Raw genomic sequence first — 17,249 nt, forward strand, 5'->3', positions numbered from 1 at the left:
CGGCCGCCGGGCGGCCATCAATGGCGCGGCGCGCATGCGCCGCGGGCCCGGCCTGACCCGGCCCGGCGCTGATAAGGCGCAGAATGGGCTCCTGTCGGCCTGAGTGACAGCGGCGCGGCGCGATCCGCGCCGACAAGGGCCTGAAAGGACAGGCCCTGGAGACCCGCGCCACGCCGGCAAGCCATCTCTGTTAACCCCTTCGGCTCTGCACCTCAGCTCTCGCCGTGGAGCGCAGTGCCCCGGCAGGGTGGCAGGAGAGGCACGACCCCCGGCACGGAGAACCCGGAGAATCCCGCTGCCCCACGGCCGCTCCCGACCCCTGCAGTGCCTCCCAGCCCTCCTGGCAGCTCCCGGGAAGCGTCTCTGGGCTTCACCGCCTCCCTTACCGACTGCTCTCGGGCGTGGGCTTGGGGTACCCCTCCACCATTCCCTCCCAGACAGCGTTTGCAAGTGCGTTGCCGATGGCCGTCATGACCATGAGGAGCTCGCTCGGCCAGTCGTCCAGGTCCAGGGAGCGCACGCGGGACAGGTGGGTGCCCAGGTTGCGATGGATCCCGGAGCACTCGATGCACATGAGAGCGCCCAGGTTGAGACTGGCCCAGTCCGGATCTGAGGGCAGCAGCATCAGTGGGGACAGTTAATAACCTGCCGAGACTCACGAGCCCGCCTGCCACAGTTCAGACCCGTATTTGCAGGCACCTGCCCCCCGGAGCCCTTCCCAGCTCAGTGTCCCTGCGAGAGGCCAGCACCTCAGGCTGCCCAGAGGGGTCACAGGCCAGGGTGGCAGTGTGCTCCATACGCCGGCCCCGAGAGCAGGTCCCGGGCAGGAGAGGACAGGACAGACACACCGAGCGGTCTCTCTGGGCTGAGAGAGGGGGTGCCTGGGGTGCCGGAGCCCCTCCCTCCAGGGTGAGCCCCCGCCCAGCACAGATCTCTTACTGGGTGCGTTGCAGTCCACGCAGAAGCTGTTCCCGCGCGCGGTGCGGACGGCCTGCATGGCCTGCGCGTCGCCCTGGCTGCCCAGCCGAGCCTGCAAGGAACCCCACAAGGCCCTTCACTGCAGGCAGCCACCCTACCAACCATCCTGCACCCCACGCTCCACCAGCATGGGGGCTCTGACAACAGGTCTGGAGTGCCAGAGGAGCAGGGGACAGCGGGCCAAGGTGGGGAGAAACGGCAGGAATGTCCAGGGAGGGAATGAACATGCAGGATCCAGCCACATGGGATGCAGAGTACTCTGTGGGGCCAGAGCCAGGCGGGGAAGAGGTGACAAGAAACCTGGGGGAACTGCATAGTCCCAGGACAGGACTGAACTCCCGCTGGGAGAAGAGGGGTCAAGGCAGGATTCAGCATGGACAGACAGGCAAGCGTGGGACATGGAGGAACGTGGCAAAGCAGATGCCAGAGAAGATGGAACAGAAGTTGGCCAAGAGCTCTTACCTTGTTTTTGCTGCTCTCACAGCCCTGCAGGCTGGCCAGGATCTGGCTCTCAATGGCCTGCACCCAGAGCTCCCGCTCCTCTGATGTTGAGGCTTCGAAGAGCCATGTCTGGCCCGTCAGTGACACGATAATGAACTCAAATGGCTCATCTGGCTCTGGAAGAGAAAGATGTGCCTAACATGGGACTGGGAAGGAGTGGGTCTGCCATGGGACAGATCCTGCCATCCTCACATGGCAGGGTTGAGGCAGCAGCAGAGCCCAGGAGGCTGGGACAGGCAAGTCCATGTCTTCCCCTGCAGAGAAGAATCAGAGCTCTGTGCCAGTCCTCCCTCCTCCCTCCCTCTGCCCCTCACAGCTCCACTGGCTTGCGGAGCTCTCCCTGCCCTGTGTCCCACCCTCACAGAGAGCTGCCAGCTCTGGAGCAGTGAAATCAGCTCCTCCAGGAGCCAGTGCCTGCAGACAGCCCGGTGCCAGGGCTCAGTGCCCGCCCTGGACGGGCCCTGCACAGGAGTGAGTGAGGCCAGGCGAGAGGAGCCTGTGCAGAGGGCTCAGAGGCAGCTCCTCAGCAAGGCTTACACGGTGCTCTGCCCTGCTAACACCTGCCAGCCTGGCTCTGCCTCACACGGCCCCCCACGGGCACAGTTCATGGGGTGTCGTGTCAGCCTCACACCCAGCACCAGCATTTACCTTTTATTGCCAACTTCAGTAGTTAGTGCAGTAAATGACTTAACTAAGCGGGGCCTGAATGGAATGACTAATAAACGTTATGTCACAGCACACGCTTCAGCTCATAGCAAAATGATTTGTAATTACCTAATTAGCGTTATGCAAATAACACCCTCATCTCCATAATGTGCCTTCCCAGCTCTCTATTAAAAGCAGGGAGTCAACTGCTCAGCTCCAGAGACAGCACGGAGGCCGAGGGGCCTCTGGTCCACATCCAGGCAGAGCTGTGCTGGCCTCAAGCCTGGCAGGGTCTGTGCACAGCGGGCATGACGTGGGGAGGTGAGCAGGGGTCTGGAGGTGTTTGAGGGAGGTCCCCCTCCTCTCCCTGACTTCTCTGCAGCACAGAAGGCTCTCACTGCAGAGGGAAGCAGCAGGAAGGCAGGGACCCAGGAGCTGCTGCAGCCCACAGTGAATGGTGCAGAGGCCCCTGGCTGCGTCCCACCAAGGGCACGGCCACCCTCAGCTGCTCTGGGGCCTCCTGGGCCCATCTGAGCCAGGCTGTGTCCATGCACAGCGCCAGAACATGGTGCAGCCTTGGGAAGCCTCCTTAGGAGAGCCAGGTCTGTTTGCCATGATGGGAGTGCACAGCCCTTCTTCCCAGGCTCGTGGTCAGCACCTGCACTGACAAGTACCAGGCCTGGAGACCACCAGTGCTTGTGAACTGGTGCAGGAGAATGAGGCTGGGTCTGCACACCATCAGAGCCTGGGCAGGATGGACTGACTCTAGCATGAGGGCTTGTCCTGGCTTGCTCTTCCCAGATAGGAAGGCAAGGCTCTTTTACTCATTTCAGCCTAAATCAGCCTGGGACTCCTCCAGGGAAAGATGTCTGCAACTGCGTGTGTCCTGCTGGAATGAGAGACTGAGCCCTCAGGAGGATGACAGACTGCAGGGAGTGGGTAGTTAGCTGTGCTGCTGGACTCTCCCCCCTGTGATGCACAGGTGTCACTGGGACATCCCACCTGTCCACACCTTCCTCCAGCTCTCAGCTGCAGGAGAGACCCCACAGACATCAATTCCCAGCTCAAGAACTGGGTTCTTGGAAAATATACAGCTGCCAGCCTGTGAATACTGGGAGAGGAAATAACCAGGCAACAGCCAGGCTAACAGGCATTGCCTCCTTTGCTTGCTGGCACCAGCCCCTGTGAGTGCTGCCAGAGCCCGGCATGGGCAGGGAGCCCCCAGACTGCAGGGGAGCCAGGACCATCCCCCCCAGCCACGGCACGGGGGCTGCCTGGGCCCAGCACTTCCAGCCAGGCAGGAACGAGCAGCAGCTCCCTGGGGCAGAGGGAACACCTGCAGACAGTGCTCCTGGGGGACCCCGACACATCACAAACCTCGTCCTGCCTTGGTCTGAGCCACCTGTGGCTGCTGCTGCTGTGCTGCTGAGCCCAAGCCAGCTGCCTGGACTCGGGAAGCACTGGGTGACCTGAAGTCCTCCTCCTGGTGCCGAGCCTCTCCTGCACAGCAGGACGAGGACATCACGGTCAGCAGGGCACAGCGGGGCTCCTGCTGAGGGCTCACATGGCTCCATCTTCCCAGCTCCAGTTTCCTGTTTGCCCAGCACCTCCCTAGCAAGCAGGCAGGCAGCAATCCCAGCCCTCCTGCACCTGAACACTTCCCGGGAAGAAAAGGTCTGCCCTGCCTGCCCAGGGCTCTGGTGTGGGGGTCACTGCTGCTCCTCGAGGCACCATGCTGGGGCAGGGGAGGCCCCATGTGGCTCCCAGCACTCTGCTCAGGACATTCACAGTAGGGCAGGAGGTTTGCTCCTTCTGGGTGAGAGATTTCTGGGGCTCCAAGTGACTTGGACAGACTTTCCTACTGTCACAGCTGAGGGACATTCCAGAGCTCTCGGGCTGCCCAGGCCCAGCCCTGGGAGCAGTCCCAGCCCAAGCAAAGCCCTGGCGCCAGCTCTGCAAGACACAGGACCTCCGTTCCCTTCCTTCTTTGTGCCTCCTGGATTCCAGCTTCAGGCCAAACAAAGGCCCTGCTGCTCTCGGAGCCCGGGAAGAGCTAACAAAGGAGCACAGCTTTTCTGCTGCGCTGCGGCCGATTCCCCAGCTCACAGTGCAGGACAGCACAGGGGCTGGTCTCTGCGGGGCCTCAGCATGGCCTGACTACAACAGAGGAGCACTGCAGGGTCACGCCCTGGATTCACGTGAGGACCAGCACAGCTGGGAAGGGAATCAAGGACCTGCAGCAGCTTTGAACACTGTGCAGACCCACCTTCTGGGATGGTCCAGGACCGGGTCCCGAGCACCTCAGGGCACCCACACAAACTGAATCAGACTCGAGCAGTTCTTTTAGGGAAAGCACTGAGTATTCTCAGCTTCTTCTGGGGAGAGGTACAGGTCTCCAGTGTGGCAGGACCATTTCTGGCCAGATGAGAGGAAGGCACCAAGCAGATAACATAAGCAGAAGGGTTTAGACTACCTCTGCTGAAGCAGAACCGGCAGAACTCCCTCCCCTGCCCCACACATGGGCACAGGCTCCTTCTCAGAGGCCAGAGAAGTCCCAGAGCTTGCCAGCTCCAACTTGAAAGGACTCAGACCTCAGAGGAAGCCACTCCTACAGGAGCAGGGAGCCCTTCCCAGCTGGCTCTGAGTGAGCGGCTACCCAGAGGCCAGAGCCCGGCCCCAGCCCTGCGGCTGCCCCAGCGTGCTGGTGGGAGCCCATTACACCAGATCCATTAGAATTAGTGGGCAGTGGAAATGAATGTGCTGCCTCTCTCTCTCTTGATGATTTTTTGATGATGTTTTAAAGACTGAGCTCCGTGAAGAGTTGCTGAGCAGAGTGGTGTGAGCCGGCTCTGCTAATGGGTGTTAACCCCACGACCCCCCCTTCCAACACTGCCCAGGAATGAGGGCTCTGAACAGGAGCAGAATTAGGGAGGGCAAGGCTGGGACAGCAGGGCCACATGGCACCCAGAGCCCAGCAGCAGCCAAGACAATGGGCAGGACCTGCAGGGAGAGCAGCAGCCCCAGAGCAGTCACCCACGCTGTGCCAACACCCTAGCCCTGGGGGGAAGCATCCTCCCGACAGCAGAGGAGCACCACGGGACTGCCAAGAATGAGGGAATGGACATCCTGTGTGTCCAGCCAGGAGCCAGACCAAAGGGACAGCAGGAGGGTACGAAGTGCCCACCAAGATACAAGGGAGTTTGCACCTGCTGCTGAAGGCAGCCCTGGGGGCGAGGGTGCCCAGTGGAACAGTGTGTCCCACTGACACCTGTGGGATGCCAGAGAGGAAAAAGAAGGGCAGCAGCAGTGACACAGAGTGTTGCCTTCACAGCTCGTGCCAAGCACCCTCTCTAAGCTCTGAGTGGGGGGAAGTACAGCTCTGAGCACAAGAGGTACACTGGGGAGCTAAAAATGCCTCAGCTTCAATACAGGGCTGGGGCAGAGCTTGGTGCTGCTCTGCAAAGGGCTCTGGCTACACCCTGCACTGGTGCCCAGCCCAGAGACCCTCAGCAGGGACCCTGATGTGGAGCCACGGGAGCAGTACTTCCCACCTGCACTCCCACGGACAGCCTGCTTCTCCGTGGGTGCACCCAGGCAGCGTGCTGCCCCGGGAGCTGCAGGGGACGGGCTGGCCCCAAGCCTCACCCCTACCCGAGATACCCCACACAGCTTGGGGCAGCACTCCCAGAGCACAGGCAGCAATATGGGGGCTGCTCCCCTGTCCCAGAAGCACCGGGATACGAAGCAGCTCTGTGAGGACAGAGCAATGTCCCTCTGGTCCCCCCAAGTGCGGCAGGACTGTGCTCCCAGCACTTGGCACAGCAATTCCCTCTCTGCACAGGGCACCGGACAGAGCTCCCCCACGCCAGCCCAAAGGCCCAGGGCAGCACTTCCTTCCCTCGTGGGAAGGGGGAGCTCAGCACAGGGGATGGCAGGAGCATCTCCATCCCAGCACACCAGGCAGAGAGCCTTCCATGCCAGACAGCTTCCCAGCTGGCTGCTTCCTGAGCAGATGGGTGCAGGGCAGTGTAGGACACCTTCCCTCATCCCGGCAGGTCCGGCAGAGAGGAACAGGATTCCACTAAACATCAGCAACACAGGAAGCAGAGCTGGCACCAAGCCCCACTCCTGAAGGAGAAGTTTCCTCTGTCACCTCTTCACCATCTCCCAGTCACATCCAGCCTCTCCCTGCATGCCATCCTTCTCCCACTCCCATCCCTTCTCCCACTTTGTGCTGCCACAGTAGAAGTGCCTCCAGAGATCTGGGTAGTCACGCAGGGAGGAGGTGGGGGGATGCCTCCAGCCCCTCCGTGGGGCACACGGCAGGAACCAGGGCAGGTCCTGTCAGACATGCAGGGAGACCCTGGCCCACAGTTCTGCTCTCTGGCTGCCAGGCCTGTGAGAAGGGTCCTGGAGCAGGGCAGCCAGCAGCCCCTGGCCGCGGGTGCTTGTTTGCAAGCTGCGACTGTACCATATCATTATGAGGTGTTTGGGATATCAACAAATTAGCAGGCGTCTGGGAAGAGAGGGATGCAGCACCATTCGTAAATGTCAGCTCGCTACCTCCTCATTTTGCAGATCATTAAACCCAATATTCCCAACCTGTATTAGTGCGACAGGGACAGGCCCTCCGCGGGGACAGTCGCCGGGAGAGCGCAGCAGGAGCAGCGCTATGGAGACCCCCCAGTGCCGCTGTCCCGGCGCCCCCAGGGCCAGAGTGCCCCAGGCTGAGCTGGCAGTCACCACCAGCGATGGCGTGGGGCAGCAGCAGCGCGGGACTCGAGCCTGGAGGGGCACACTGAGCTGGGCAAGGGGGCATCTGCTGGGGTCCCAAACGTGTGTGGCACGTGTGGGGAAGGACACAGTGTGTCAGGAGGAGCAGGTGCTCCCAAGGGACACCACAGGGGCACAGGGGTGTGCAGGGGGGTCATGTAAGGGTCCAACAGTGTCATTTCTGTGTACATGGCACGAGTAGTGCCATTTCTGTGTACGGGGCAGGGAGGATGCAATGTGGGGTGCAGCGTGTGCACCGCGGGCAGGCCGGGGGGTGGGAGAAGGGCTGGGGGTGTGTGCAGGCATCAGGGAGGCAGGACACAGGAGGGAGGGCACGACAGCGTGGGCTTCATGGTGTGAGCAGAGGCCTGTCAGGGTCAGGGGTGCGTGCATGAGGGTCTCTCAGAGGGGTAACACGGAGCTGTGTAAGGTCCCCAGGAATCACAGACTGAAGGGATGGGACCTGATGGAGACAGGGGACCAGCTGAACCACGAGATGCCCAGCACAGGCTGCCTCCCTCCCGCCAGGACTGAGCAGGGAGCTCCAAGGTCCATAATGAGCTGGAGTGACTTGTTAGCACTGAATTAAGAGGCTTGGTGGAAGGAAGCGGCGGGTGACACAAGCTGTGTGGGGCAGGCGGGAGCTGAGCGATAGCAGCTGGAATCCCCAGCAATCTGGTGAGCACGGCTCAGCCTCACACTCCTGGCTTGCCACGATGGGCCTCGACAGCCCCTGACAGTTGGCATTAATCACGCACATCGCCCCAACACAACTCTTTACTGGCCATCAATTTCCTGTGGGTTTTAAAACTAAAAAACAAAGACAAAACCACGTCGTTTGGCCGCCACTGAGAAGCACATTAAGGGGCTGTCAGCTTCTCGCCATGCACCCTGCATCACTCTTTAAGCACATGAGAAGTTCATTATCCCCGGAGCTCTGGCAGCCATGGGGAGACTGGAGCAGGGAGCGTCGCAAAGGTGCTGCTGCCCTCAGCCGTGTCTGCTGGCTCTTTGGCCCTGCTGGAAGCATGAACAGGGGCCGAGGGTCCAGGCAGGCTGCAGGGGGGCTGTGGGCTGCTCCGTGGCAGGACGGGGCGCTCCTGGCCACAGAGCTGTGCTGGGCTCTGATCAGAGCAGACTTTCCTGATGGTCCGTGCAGGATGACACTGCACCTACACCACGGGGATGAGCATCTCCGTCCCCTGACAGCCTGACATGTGTTTGCCAGCCTGTGGGTGCTCCCTGACAGCCTGAGCTGCACTCCCCAGTTTGGTGACATCTCCGGCAGCCCAATCCCACGCCTGCCATAGTTTGTGGATGCTCCCTGGCAGCCTGACACGGAGCTCTCTTTAACATGAGCCCATGTAAAAAAGCAACAGCTCGTTTGATTTATGATACTTCAGAACAACTAAGATTCAATTGCTCTGCACGTCCCTGGCTCTGATTACCTCCTAAATGAGATAAACTGATGGCAATTTATCCCCAGACCTCACCAACTTTCCCAGGATGCTAACCTGAGCTGCTCGTGCCTAGCTCACCGCCGTGGGGCGGGAGGAGGCAGGTGCAGGCAGCCTGAGCACAGTCCAAACCTGCTCCCTCACATACCCCAGGGCTGCTCCTGCCCACAGGGATGCTGTGACAGAGGCTGAGCCTGACGCCCTGCCTGGCCCCATGCAGCTCCTGGTGGGTGGGAAGTTTTGGGGGTGTCCCTCCACAGTACTCCCCACACCAGTACAGCCACACTGACGTGAGCTAACGGAAAGCATGGCTCCTCACTGGGCTGTCCCCATGCCCCTGCCAGCACAGTGAACCCTCCACAGAGGGATGAGCACCACGAGGGGACAGCAGCTCAGCCACAAGGGATGGCAGCTCTGCCACAGGCCCAGCAGCCCTGCTCCTGGCACAGCAATTTCACACTTCCACTGTGCTGACTATGCAGAAACAAAAAACTCAAATTATCCTGCTGTGAAAAAAACCTGCCGTAACTGTTCAAAGCAGCTAAAAAAGATTCAAGGGGTATCAGTCACACTTATGGACAGCAGTCCACGACACAAACCACTGGCCATGCCCATGGTGTGGGGCAATGCTCTGCCCAGGATTCACAGTTGGACCATTCAGACACTGGGATGGGACCTCAAGCAGAGGCTCAGCACCTCCTCGTACTTGTTGCCAGTCTCTGCTTGTCATGCAGGACAGTGACCCACCATGGGGGGCCACCTGAACACCAGTCCCAGAGTCACCCACTCCTCTGCCTTTGCCCTGGCCTGCTGGTCTTGGTGAGGAGCTGCCGCAGTGTCCAGAGCTGCATCCATTCTTGGAACAGTCCTGGAGCTCAGAGCAGGAGAGAGACCAGCCAAGTCACCCACAAAGGCACCAGGGCAGGAGCTGTGCAGCAGGCACGTGGCAGGCAGGGGATGGAGAGGATGTGTGACCCAGCTCCTGAATTCACAGTGAGCACAGGGATGCACATGGTCCTCTCTTGAGCAGGATGTCCCCCTCATGCCAAAATGGGGCACACAGCTCATTGCTGCTGGAACTGGCTAAAACCAAGCTGGGAAGCTCTAAGTGCAGCAACAGTGGCTGCTCCCATGGACTTGGAGCATGGTTCTGCTGGCACGGACGCTGCCCACAGCAGCAGATCCTGTTGATGCAGGGCAAGCTGGGAGCATGACAGAACTGACCCAGCCTCTGGAACTCCAATTTTGCAATTGGATCAACTTTCTAATATATTATTTCTAATAATACTATAGATTCTTTCAAAAATGAAATGCAAGTTCAGTTTGTCAGTAGCTGACCAAAAGCCAGAAACCCACCACACAGCAGCCCACGGCACCACTGTGCCCCACACAGGTCTGGGAGCAGCTGGATCCTCCAGCTCTGCCCCACTGCAGCACTGAGCTGGCAGGTGCTGCACCTGCTCACCCTCTGCAGAAGGACACAGGGGCCTGGACAGCCTGGATTCATGCTGGAGACGTGGAGGGAGGGCTGCCTGTGCCCTGCCCCTCTGCTGTGCCGTGCTCTGCTCACCCCTGTCCTGCTCTTTCCTCTGCAGCACCAGGGCAGCTCGGCTGCCTGCTGCCACTCACTTTGGCACTGCAGATCACAGAGAGGGGATTCCTCCTGAGGAATGGCAGCAGGAGCATCCACAGACTGCAAGGTCTGTGCAGTGACACATGAAGTTTGGTAATTGACACTGGTAAATGAAGTTCTGTGTTGAAAAATGCCAAGGAATGCACACTGTAGGAAAAAGTTACATTGCTAAAACACCTGAAAGGGCTTTAAATTAACTATATAAATCTGAGACACTTCAGGTAAGACAGACCTCTGCCCAGCTCACCACCACGGCCAAGGACCAGTGCAGGAAACAACAAAAATACTCTGATGCCCTCATTCTTGCCCCATGTCTCCACCCCCATCACTCCACCTTCCAGGGATGCTGCCAAACCAGGAAGGACAGAAAGAGCGAGCATGTGTCTGAAAACACATGCCTGTGAGATGATGAAAAACTGGGATTGCTCAAGGACTCCTGTCCTGGGCACACAAGGAGAAGGGTGACAGCCCTCCAGCCTGTGCATCTGGGAGCAGAGGGCTGGGACTCCTGCCAAGCACGCGTGTGTTGTTGAAAAGGAACTAATCAAATTTTAAGACTTCAAGCAGTGGTTAGTCCGTGTTACTGCTTCATAAAGTGTTCCCACATTCAATTCCCTTTTTCACTACGAAATGGCATCCCATTCTGTGTAACATCAGGTCCCAGCTCTGCACCTCCCACACTGTCAGCTGCGCTGAGCAGCCACAGGACCAGACCTCCTCTGCAAGCACTGCTCTCAGCCCTGTGCTTCTTGGTCTTTGCTGTGGTCAGCGGAGAGCCCTCATGTCCACATCACAAACCCAGTCATCACACCGAGGTCAGCTTTGGACCTGCTTTACAACTCTCTTAGCATTTTATTTACAGGGCAGAGCACACTACTTCAGCACATGCTTTCTCAGTCTTACGTGTGGGGGTGCAAAACCATCCCCTCCTTCACTGTCCCACTGTTCGTACCAAGAATGAGCCTCTCCTTTTGCCAAGCACTGGGCTGAGAACTGCAAAACAATTTGGGCAGGACAACAATGGGTCTGAGGAGGCCACATACACACAGAGCTAAGAACAAAGTGCAAGTACAGGCAATCCTTCTTGCTATCCATGGGACACCAGTTTGACAGACTCAAACGATGCTCAAAGTTCCTCTATCAACCACCACAGAGGGGAAGCCTGTCTTAGACTTGTGTCTTTCAGATGCAGACACCTACAACAGCAAAAAAACCCAACAGAGCTGCCCAACTCTGCAAATTATCAAAGCAATGATTCCAAGACCAAGAAGTTGACCTGCTCTGCTGTGGGACACCTGGGCTGCTGGACTGCAGGCAGACACGTGATTTGGAGCAAGGTGCCAGGACAGCTGCAGCACTTCAGGTACAGACTAATATTTCCTGGTTTGTTTTGTAGCAACTGTTAGCTTCAAACACTTGTACTGCAACCTCCTCCCCTCTGAATTCTGTCTTTACTTTGGTTCACTACAGAAGCTTATTGAGTGCCCAGCACAGGTCTTCTAAAATATGAATGTCCGGCCAAGTCAATGGAATTAAGTCCTTGTGGTGGAAAGTGTCTGAGGGCACACCTTAACCATATGGTGTACTCTCAGGTCTGCTATTGCAGTTAGCAATTTTAATTACCAGTGACTGTCTGAGCACGCACAGGCGTGATGGTGGTTCTGCAGGGCACGTGGGAAATGGAGGGAAAGGCAGATCAGAGAGGCTGGTAGCTCTTTCCTGCCTCAGCCCAAGCAGCTTGGACAGGGAGAGCTCTGAGCCCCAGGTCACCAGCGAGCCCCACATGAGAAGCACTCCAAGCCCCAGGCACCCGGAGAGCACTGCAGGACCCTGTGAGCCGCAGAGCTGCTCCAGGCAGACCCCTCCTACCTTCAGCTGCCGTGCTGGGGCCATCAAGCCGAGTTGTCCCCGTGCTCTTTTTCCTGCGATGCTTTTTCCTGTTGGCATGTGGTGACGGAGGCGGCTCCAGCTTTGGGCTGGCAGCACTGGAAATGTTTGGGCTGGAGCTGAGGGAGTCGGCAGTACCGTTAGCTGGGGACAAAAATAAGGCAAGTCATGCACATGGGACAGTGAGACTCCTCTTCCCAGAGACACCGAAGCGTTCTGGGGCCAGCCCCAGTACTTGGCTGGCTCGACCCACACGACCCCATGAGACAGGGCAGGACCCAGCCAGCTCCACGGCACAGGGCCACTCCCACACCCACTGCAGCTCAGGGCTGGCAGCTGCTGGGCAGTCAGGCTGGACCCTGTCTGCATGGGATCCATGCAGAGCCATCACACAGGGACAGCGCCGGCACCCGCGCAGCCGCACACGTGCAGCAGCACCTCTGGAGCAGCCCGAGGCCCCAGCGTGTGCTCCTGGGGAAGCAGCTCCCCCACAGGGCCGTGTCCTCACAGGGCTGGACAGGCGTTTTGGGAAGGGACAGCCCGGGTGATCTGGCTCTCTGGGGCAGATCTGCAGAGCCCCTGCAGAAGCGCTGCCCTCGCAGCGCTGCTCTGCCAGACGAGGTGACTGGGGTTGCCACACTCAGGAACCTGAGCGTGATGGGCTCAATAGGCTTCCGATACGGAGCTGAAGAAGCTGCATCCCCAGCAGCAACGCACCAAATTTATCCTCAATCATACTGTTCCTTACAATTAATAGCAGAATTAGAAACAATCAGGGAGCTGCCTAATTACTGTCAATTAGAGTGCGCTAATCAAGCTCCGATCACACACACACACGCTGCCGCTGCACTCACCATTAAATGTCAAATTTCATTAGAGACCAGCAACAAAATCAAAAGCCTGACATTCAATTTCAGCAGCACACACAGCGCAGGCTTCCAATCAGCATAAAAATGCAGACTCCGGGGAAGGCAACGAGGCGCAGGAGTCCTCGCTGCACTGTTAACCCTCTCCTAAATCCACTCCTGCCTCTCCAGTGTCCACCCACCCCAGGGCATAGGTGGCAGCTCCATGGCCAGGACCTCTGCCCCAGGCAGCTTGCCGTCCTCTCTGCCACAGTCCAGTGTCTCCCAGCAAGTCCTGACTTCCCATTTCCATGTTCTGTGGCACCTGGAGTTAAGAAAGGAACCACAGCGCTGCACAAGGGCAGCAGCTCCAGCAGTGGGATGGCAGGGACCTGCCAAGCCTTTCTCCCACCCCAGCCCATCCTCTGCTCCCTCGGTTCATCCTGGCTTGGTCAGACTGGTTTTTAGGGCTCGGCTGGTCTCGACAAACACCAAAAGTGGGGTGGAGAGAGGCACAGAGGGTGTGAGGCCAGGAGCTGCCAGGCAGGGATGGAGGTGCAGCTGGTGTCCCCCTCACACAGCTGAGAGAGGCTGCAGCCTTGGAGCTCTCCCAGCTCTGGTTTCTCCTGCACTGACACACACCAGTAGGGTGTTTCTGCTGCTATTTATCCATGGGGAAATAGCTCACCCTTGACAATTAAGAGAGATAAATCTAATAAAATCAGACTCCAGTTTTCTAAATATAAATTACTGATCCTGCTACAGGACCGTGCTTAGAGCAGGTGTGAAGCACCTTCAGCTCCCAGCCATATGTCACAGGGGACCTGAACTTTCTCAGTGGCTACATGTGGTGCCTCCATCCTCCCTCTGCTGCCCACCTGCTCACCAGGATGCTCCCTGGGCCAAATCCCACACCTCTGGCACCCAGCCCCACTCCAGGCTCAGTGACAGGGGTCACATTTCTGCACTCCCCCTCCTGTGGCCTGCTGAGAGCCTGGCAGCTCCTGAGGGATCATCACCCACTCCCTGCTCTTACTGCCCAGCAGCCAACGCCAGAGCTGGGGACTTGCAGGGCCCCCGTGGATGGGGACAGGATGGCAATGGGGTGGGGGCAGCATATGGAACACACTCCCCCTGTTAGATCAGGCATTGCTCACCCTCTCCTTCCCCAGCAGGACAACCGAACCCCTCTGACCCACCCAAGGACTTCCAGAGCCCCAGCTCAGCAAGGGAACCTTTCACAGGCACACCTGGGACCTCCTGGGCCCTTCTCCAAACCAGTTAGCCTTAGGGGGGACCCTGGGACCCCACAGGTGGGCTGCAGAGCTCCTGCATAAGGGACAGATATAGAATGTGCTGCAGCATGTTCATATGGCTGTCTGGCCCCATCCCATTGCTCTTCCATGTGCTCTCCAGGCACAACCAGAGCAGACAGCCTGTCCCCAGGAGCTGGGATGGGAGCCTACAGCCTTGCTATGTGCCCAAAATCAGCTCTGAGCACAGAACAACTCCTCACCTGCCCTGCCATGCAGAACTGCAAACGCAGCAGAGAGCCTGACCCCTGGCAGAGCTGGGTTTAGGTGTGGTGCAGGACAGCCTCAGCTCAGCTCCTCGAGGGAAGGCTGGCTGTGCTGCTCAGCTCAGCACGCCCTGCCATGTGCAAAGTGCTGCCCCCCACAAATGCCCCCTCCCTCAGGACACTGAGAAGCCACCTCTGCCAGCTGTGGCTGTGGGGACACAGAGCAGGGAGGCAGTGCTGGGAACTGCCTGGGGCCCCCAGGCAAGCGGCCCAGGCTGTGCTGTGGCCCTCCAGAACAGCTGGCCCCTGGGTGAGCAGCCACCAGCAGGCAGGACAACAGTGAGCAGAGATGACACCTCATCCCTCCATGTCACTGGCAGGAGCAGCAGCACAGAATCACAGAATGGTTTGGGTGGGAAGGGACCAAAGCTCACCCAGAGCCACCCCTGCCATGGGCACGGACCCTTCCACTGTCCCAGGCTGCTTCAAGCCCTGTCCAACCTGCCCTTGGACACTGCCACAGCTCCTCTGGGCATCCTCTCAATAAAACATCTCTTCCTTATATCTAGTCTAAACTCACCCACTTTTAGTTTAAAAACATTATTTCTTTTCCTGCTACAGCAGGCCGTGCAGATCAGCTCTCATTTCAGTCTTCAGTTACTGTGCACAGAAGAGGCAGACTGGTCCAGGTGCTGTGAGCACGGACAGCTCCTCCATGGACAGGAACAGAAGGACAGGGAGCAGAGGGATGGAGAGCAGAAAGACAGGGGACAGAGGGATGGGGGCAGGACAGGGAACAGAGGGATGGGGCATGGGCTGGCTTGCTCTCCTGTGTCCCCAGGACAGGGCAGGGCAAGGCAGGGCAAGGCAGGGCAGGGCAGGGCAGGGCAGGGCAGGGCAGGGCAGGGCAGAGCAGCACACAGCATGGCCGCAGCAGCCCCCAGCTCCGCAGAGGGGTGCTGGGAGGAAGGATGAGACCTGCCAGGGCAGCTCCTGGGGCAGGAGGGAGCTGGGGCAAGGAGCTGCTCCCCAGAGGGCTGGTGGCACAGGAGCGACGCGTGCCAAGGCACGCACCCCGCGCGGGGCTGCGGGAGGGCAGGGAGCTGCTGCTGGGCACACCGGGGTGTGCAGGGGCTCGGGGGGCCGGGCCGGGGTCCCTGCCCGCACGGGGACAGGCAGACAGCCGTGAGCAGCCCCTCGCAAAGCGCTGCCCCGCGTCCAGGGCGAGGGGCTGCGGCACATCCCGCTCAGCGCTGCGCCCTTCCGCTCCCCTCGCCCGCGCTGCCCCATCAGCAGTAACAGTCTGATTAATTCGCTTCCAGCAGGGAGCTGATGGGGCCAATGATGGAGCCGCTGCATCAGGCGCGCTGAAATTGATAGTTTTTCACAGTTACAAATGAGGAGCCTCCTCAGCTGCAAATGGCGCCCGCACAGTCGGACTCCGGTAATGATCATAAAGAGGCTCCTTTAAACTGCGAAAGCCCCTGGGAGCGGGCGGGGGGGCGGCTGCCGCGCTAATGAGAACTACAAGGGGCGAGCAGGCATGGAAATGGCTCCTCCACTCTTGATGTGCATTTAACTGCTTTTTTAGTGCGGCGGCAGAGCCAGGAACGAAGGAGTGATGAATGCAGCACAAAAGCATTTATTTTCCAATTCGGCAAAGTGGCTACGTTGGGAAATGTATGAATTATTTTAATTCACTCAACTGTCCTGAAACATCACTGAGAGCGAGTGAGCGTGGGGGGAGGGGGTGGGCCGTGCTCAGTGTGTGCTCCAGAGACAGGAATCACTCCTATTCCTTCAGCTGCCCCGAAATCTGGGAGGTGGGGGTGCCGGTAAGGTGCAGTGATGGGAAAGCAGTGGGATGTACCCCCGTACCCCAGCACGCAGAGCTCAGAGCAAGGTCAGAGCAGAGGGCTCGGAGCCATCCTGCTGCAGAGCAGTGTCCCTTGGCTGGAGCTGCTCCACGCCTTGCAGGACAGCTTCTTCCCTGGCTGGGACACTGCCAGCTGACCCTCGCCAAGGGGCACAGCCCCAGCGAGGCCCAGAGGCTGTGTCTGACACTCCCGAGCAGACTCTGGGCTCACAGCCACAGGGCAGAGCCCAGACCTGCCTCCCTGCTGAAATGAGCTCCCCTACCTGCTGTGGCTGAGGGGAGAGGGCAGGAGGGCTACTCACAGGGGTTGGGGCAGCTGCCGGGGATGGCCACAGCCTCGTTCCACTGGTCTGCACTGGAGACGGAGTAGGAGCGCTGGTGCATCCCGTCCGGCTTGGAGCTGAAGCCCACGAGGTTGATGCCACTGATGGAGCGCTCGGAGTGCAGCGAGGTGCTGCTGGTCGAGTGGGGAGCACCTGCAAGAGAGAGCAACGAGCACGGGCTGACTGCTGACTGCAGCACAGGGGAGAAGCAAAGCTGCCCCGTACCTGGTGTCACACCCCTCGGGTGGCTCCACATGAGGACAGGCTCTCCCTGGCTCTCCTCTCCCAAGGGGTGCTTGTGCATCACCCCAAAGGTGCTGACAGAAGAGCCCAGCACACCCCACTTCCCAGAGGGAGCCCCAGCTTAGTGGGCTGCAGTGCAGCACCCCGGAATGCACAGCTGGGGATTCTGGCATTCAGCTTCCCACAGCTGGAGCTCACAGTCATGATTTTCACTACAGCCTCTGGCCCCTGAGCAAACCCAAACCCACCCCACAACCAGCACACCCACTTTCATCTCTCAACTTCACTTTCTTGTGTGTCCCTGGCAGGAAATCCAGCCATGCTGGGGGCACTGGGAGACACTGTGAAATCACATGGAGGGTGTCAAAGAAACAAGCAGGGGAACAGGATGGCAGATGGAAGCTGCTTTTTCCACTAGCTCAAAACTGCTGTGGCTGAGCCCAGAAACCTGAACCCCCAAGAGAGGAGTGATTTTGGGACTAGAGTCTGCCACAGAGGACATGATCACTCAGTGATGCAAAATGGGTCAAGTGTTTCTGGATTACAGGAATACCCAAAATGTCCAGAAT

General features: G+C 59.0%; 1 protein-coding gene across 3 annotated transcripts in view; it reads right to left on the minus strand.

The window, feature by feature from the left end:
• Positions 1-17,249, minus strand: part of AGAP3 (ArfGAP with GTPase domain, ankyrin repeat and PH domain 3) — a 108,052-nt gene that overhangs the window by 2,263 nt on the left and 88,540 nt on the right. For all 3 annotated transcript variants that reach the window (XM_064408002.1, XM_064408056.1, XM_064407942.1), the window contains 5 exons: positions 16,417-16,590; positions 11,857-12,018; positions 1,441-1,595; positions 940-1,030; positions 387-609 (listed from right to left, as the gene is read on the minus strand). In XM_064408002.1, the coding sequence (XP_064264072.1) occupies positions 387-609; positions 940-1,030; positions 1,441-1,595; positions 11,857-12,018; positions 16,417-16,590 (805 nt within the window). The remainder of the gene's footprint in view (positions 1-386; positions 610-939; positions 1,031-1,440; positions 1,596-11,856; positions 12,019-16,416; positions 16,591-17,249) is intronic.

Source organism: Passer domesticus, chromosome 1 (assembly GCF_036417665.1).
Source record: "Passer domesticus isolate bPasDom1 chromosome 1, bPasDom1.hap1, whole genome shotgun sequence".
Lineage (NCBI taxonomy): Eukaryota > Metazoa > Chordata > Aves > Passeriformes > Passeridae > Passer > Passer domesticus.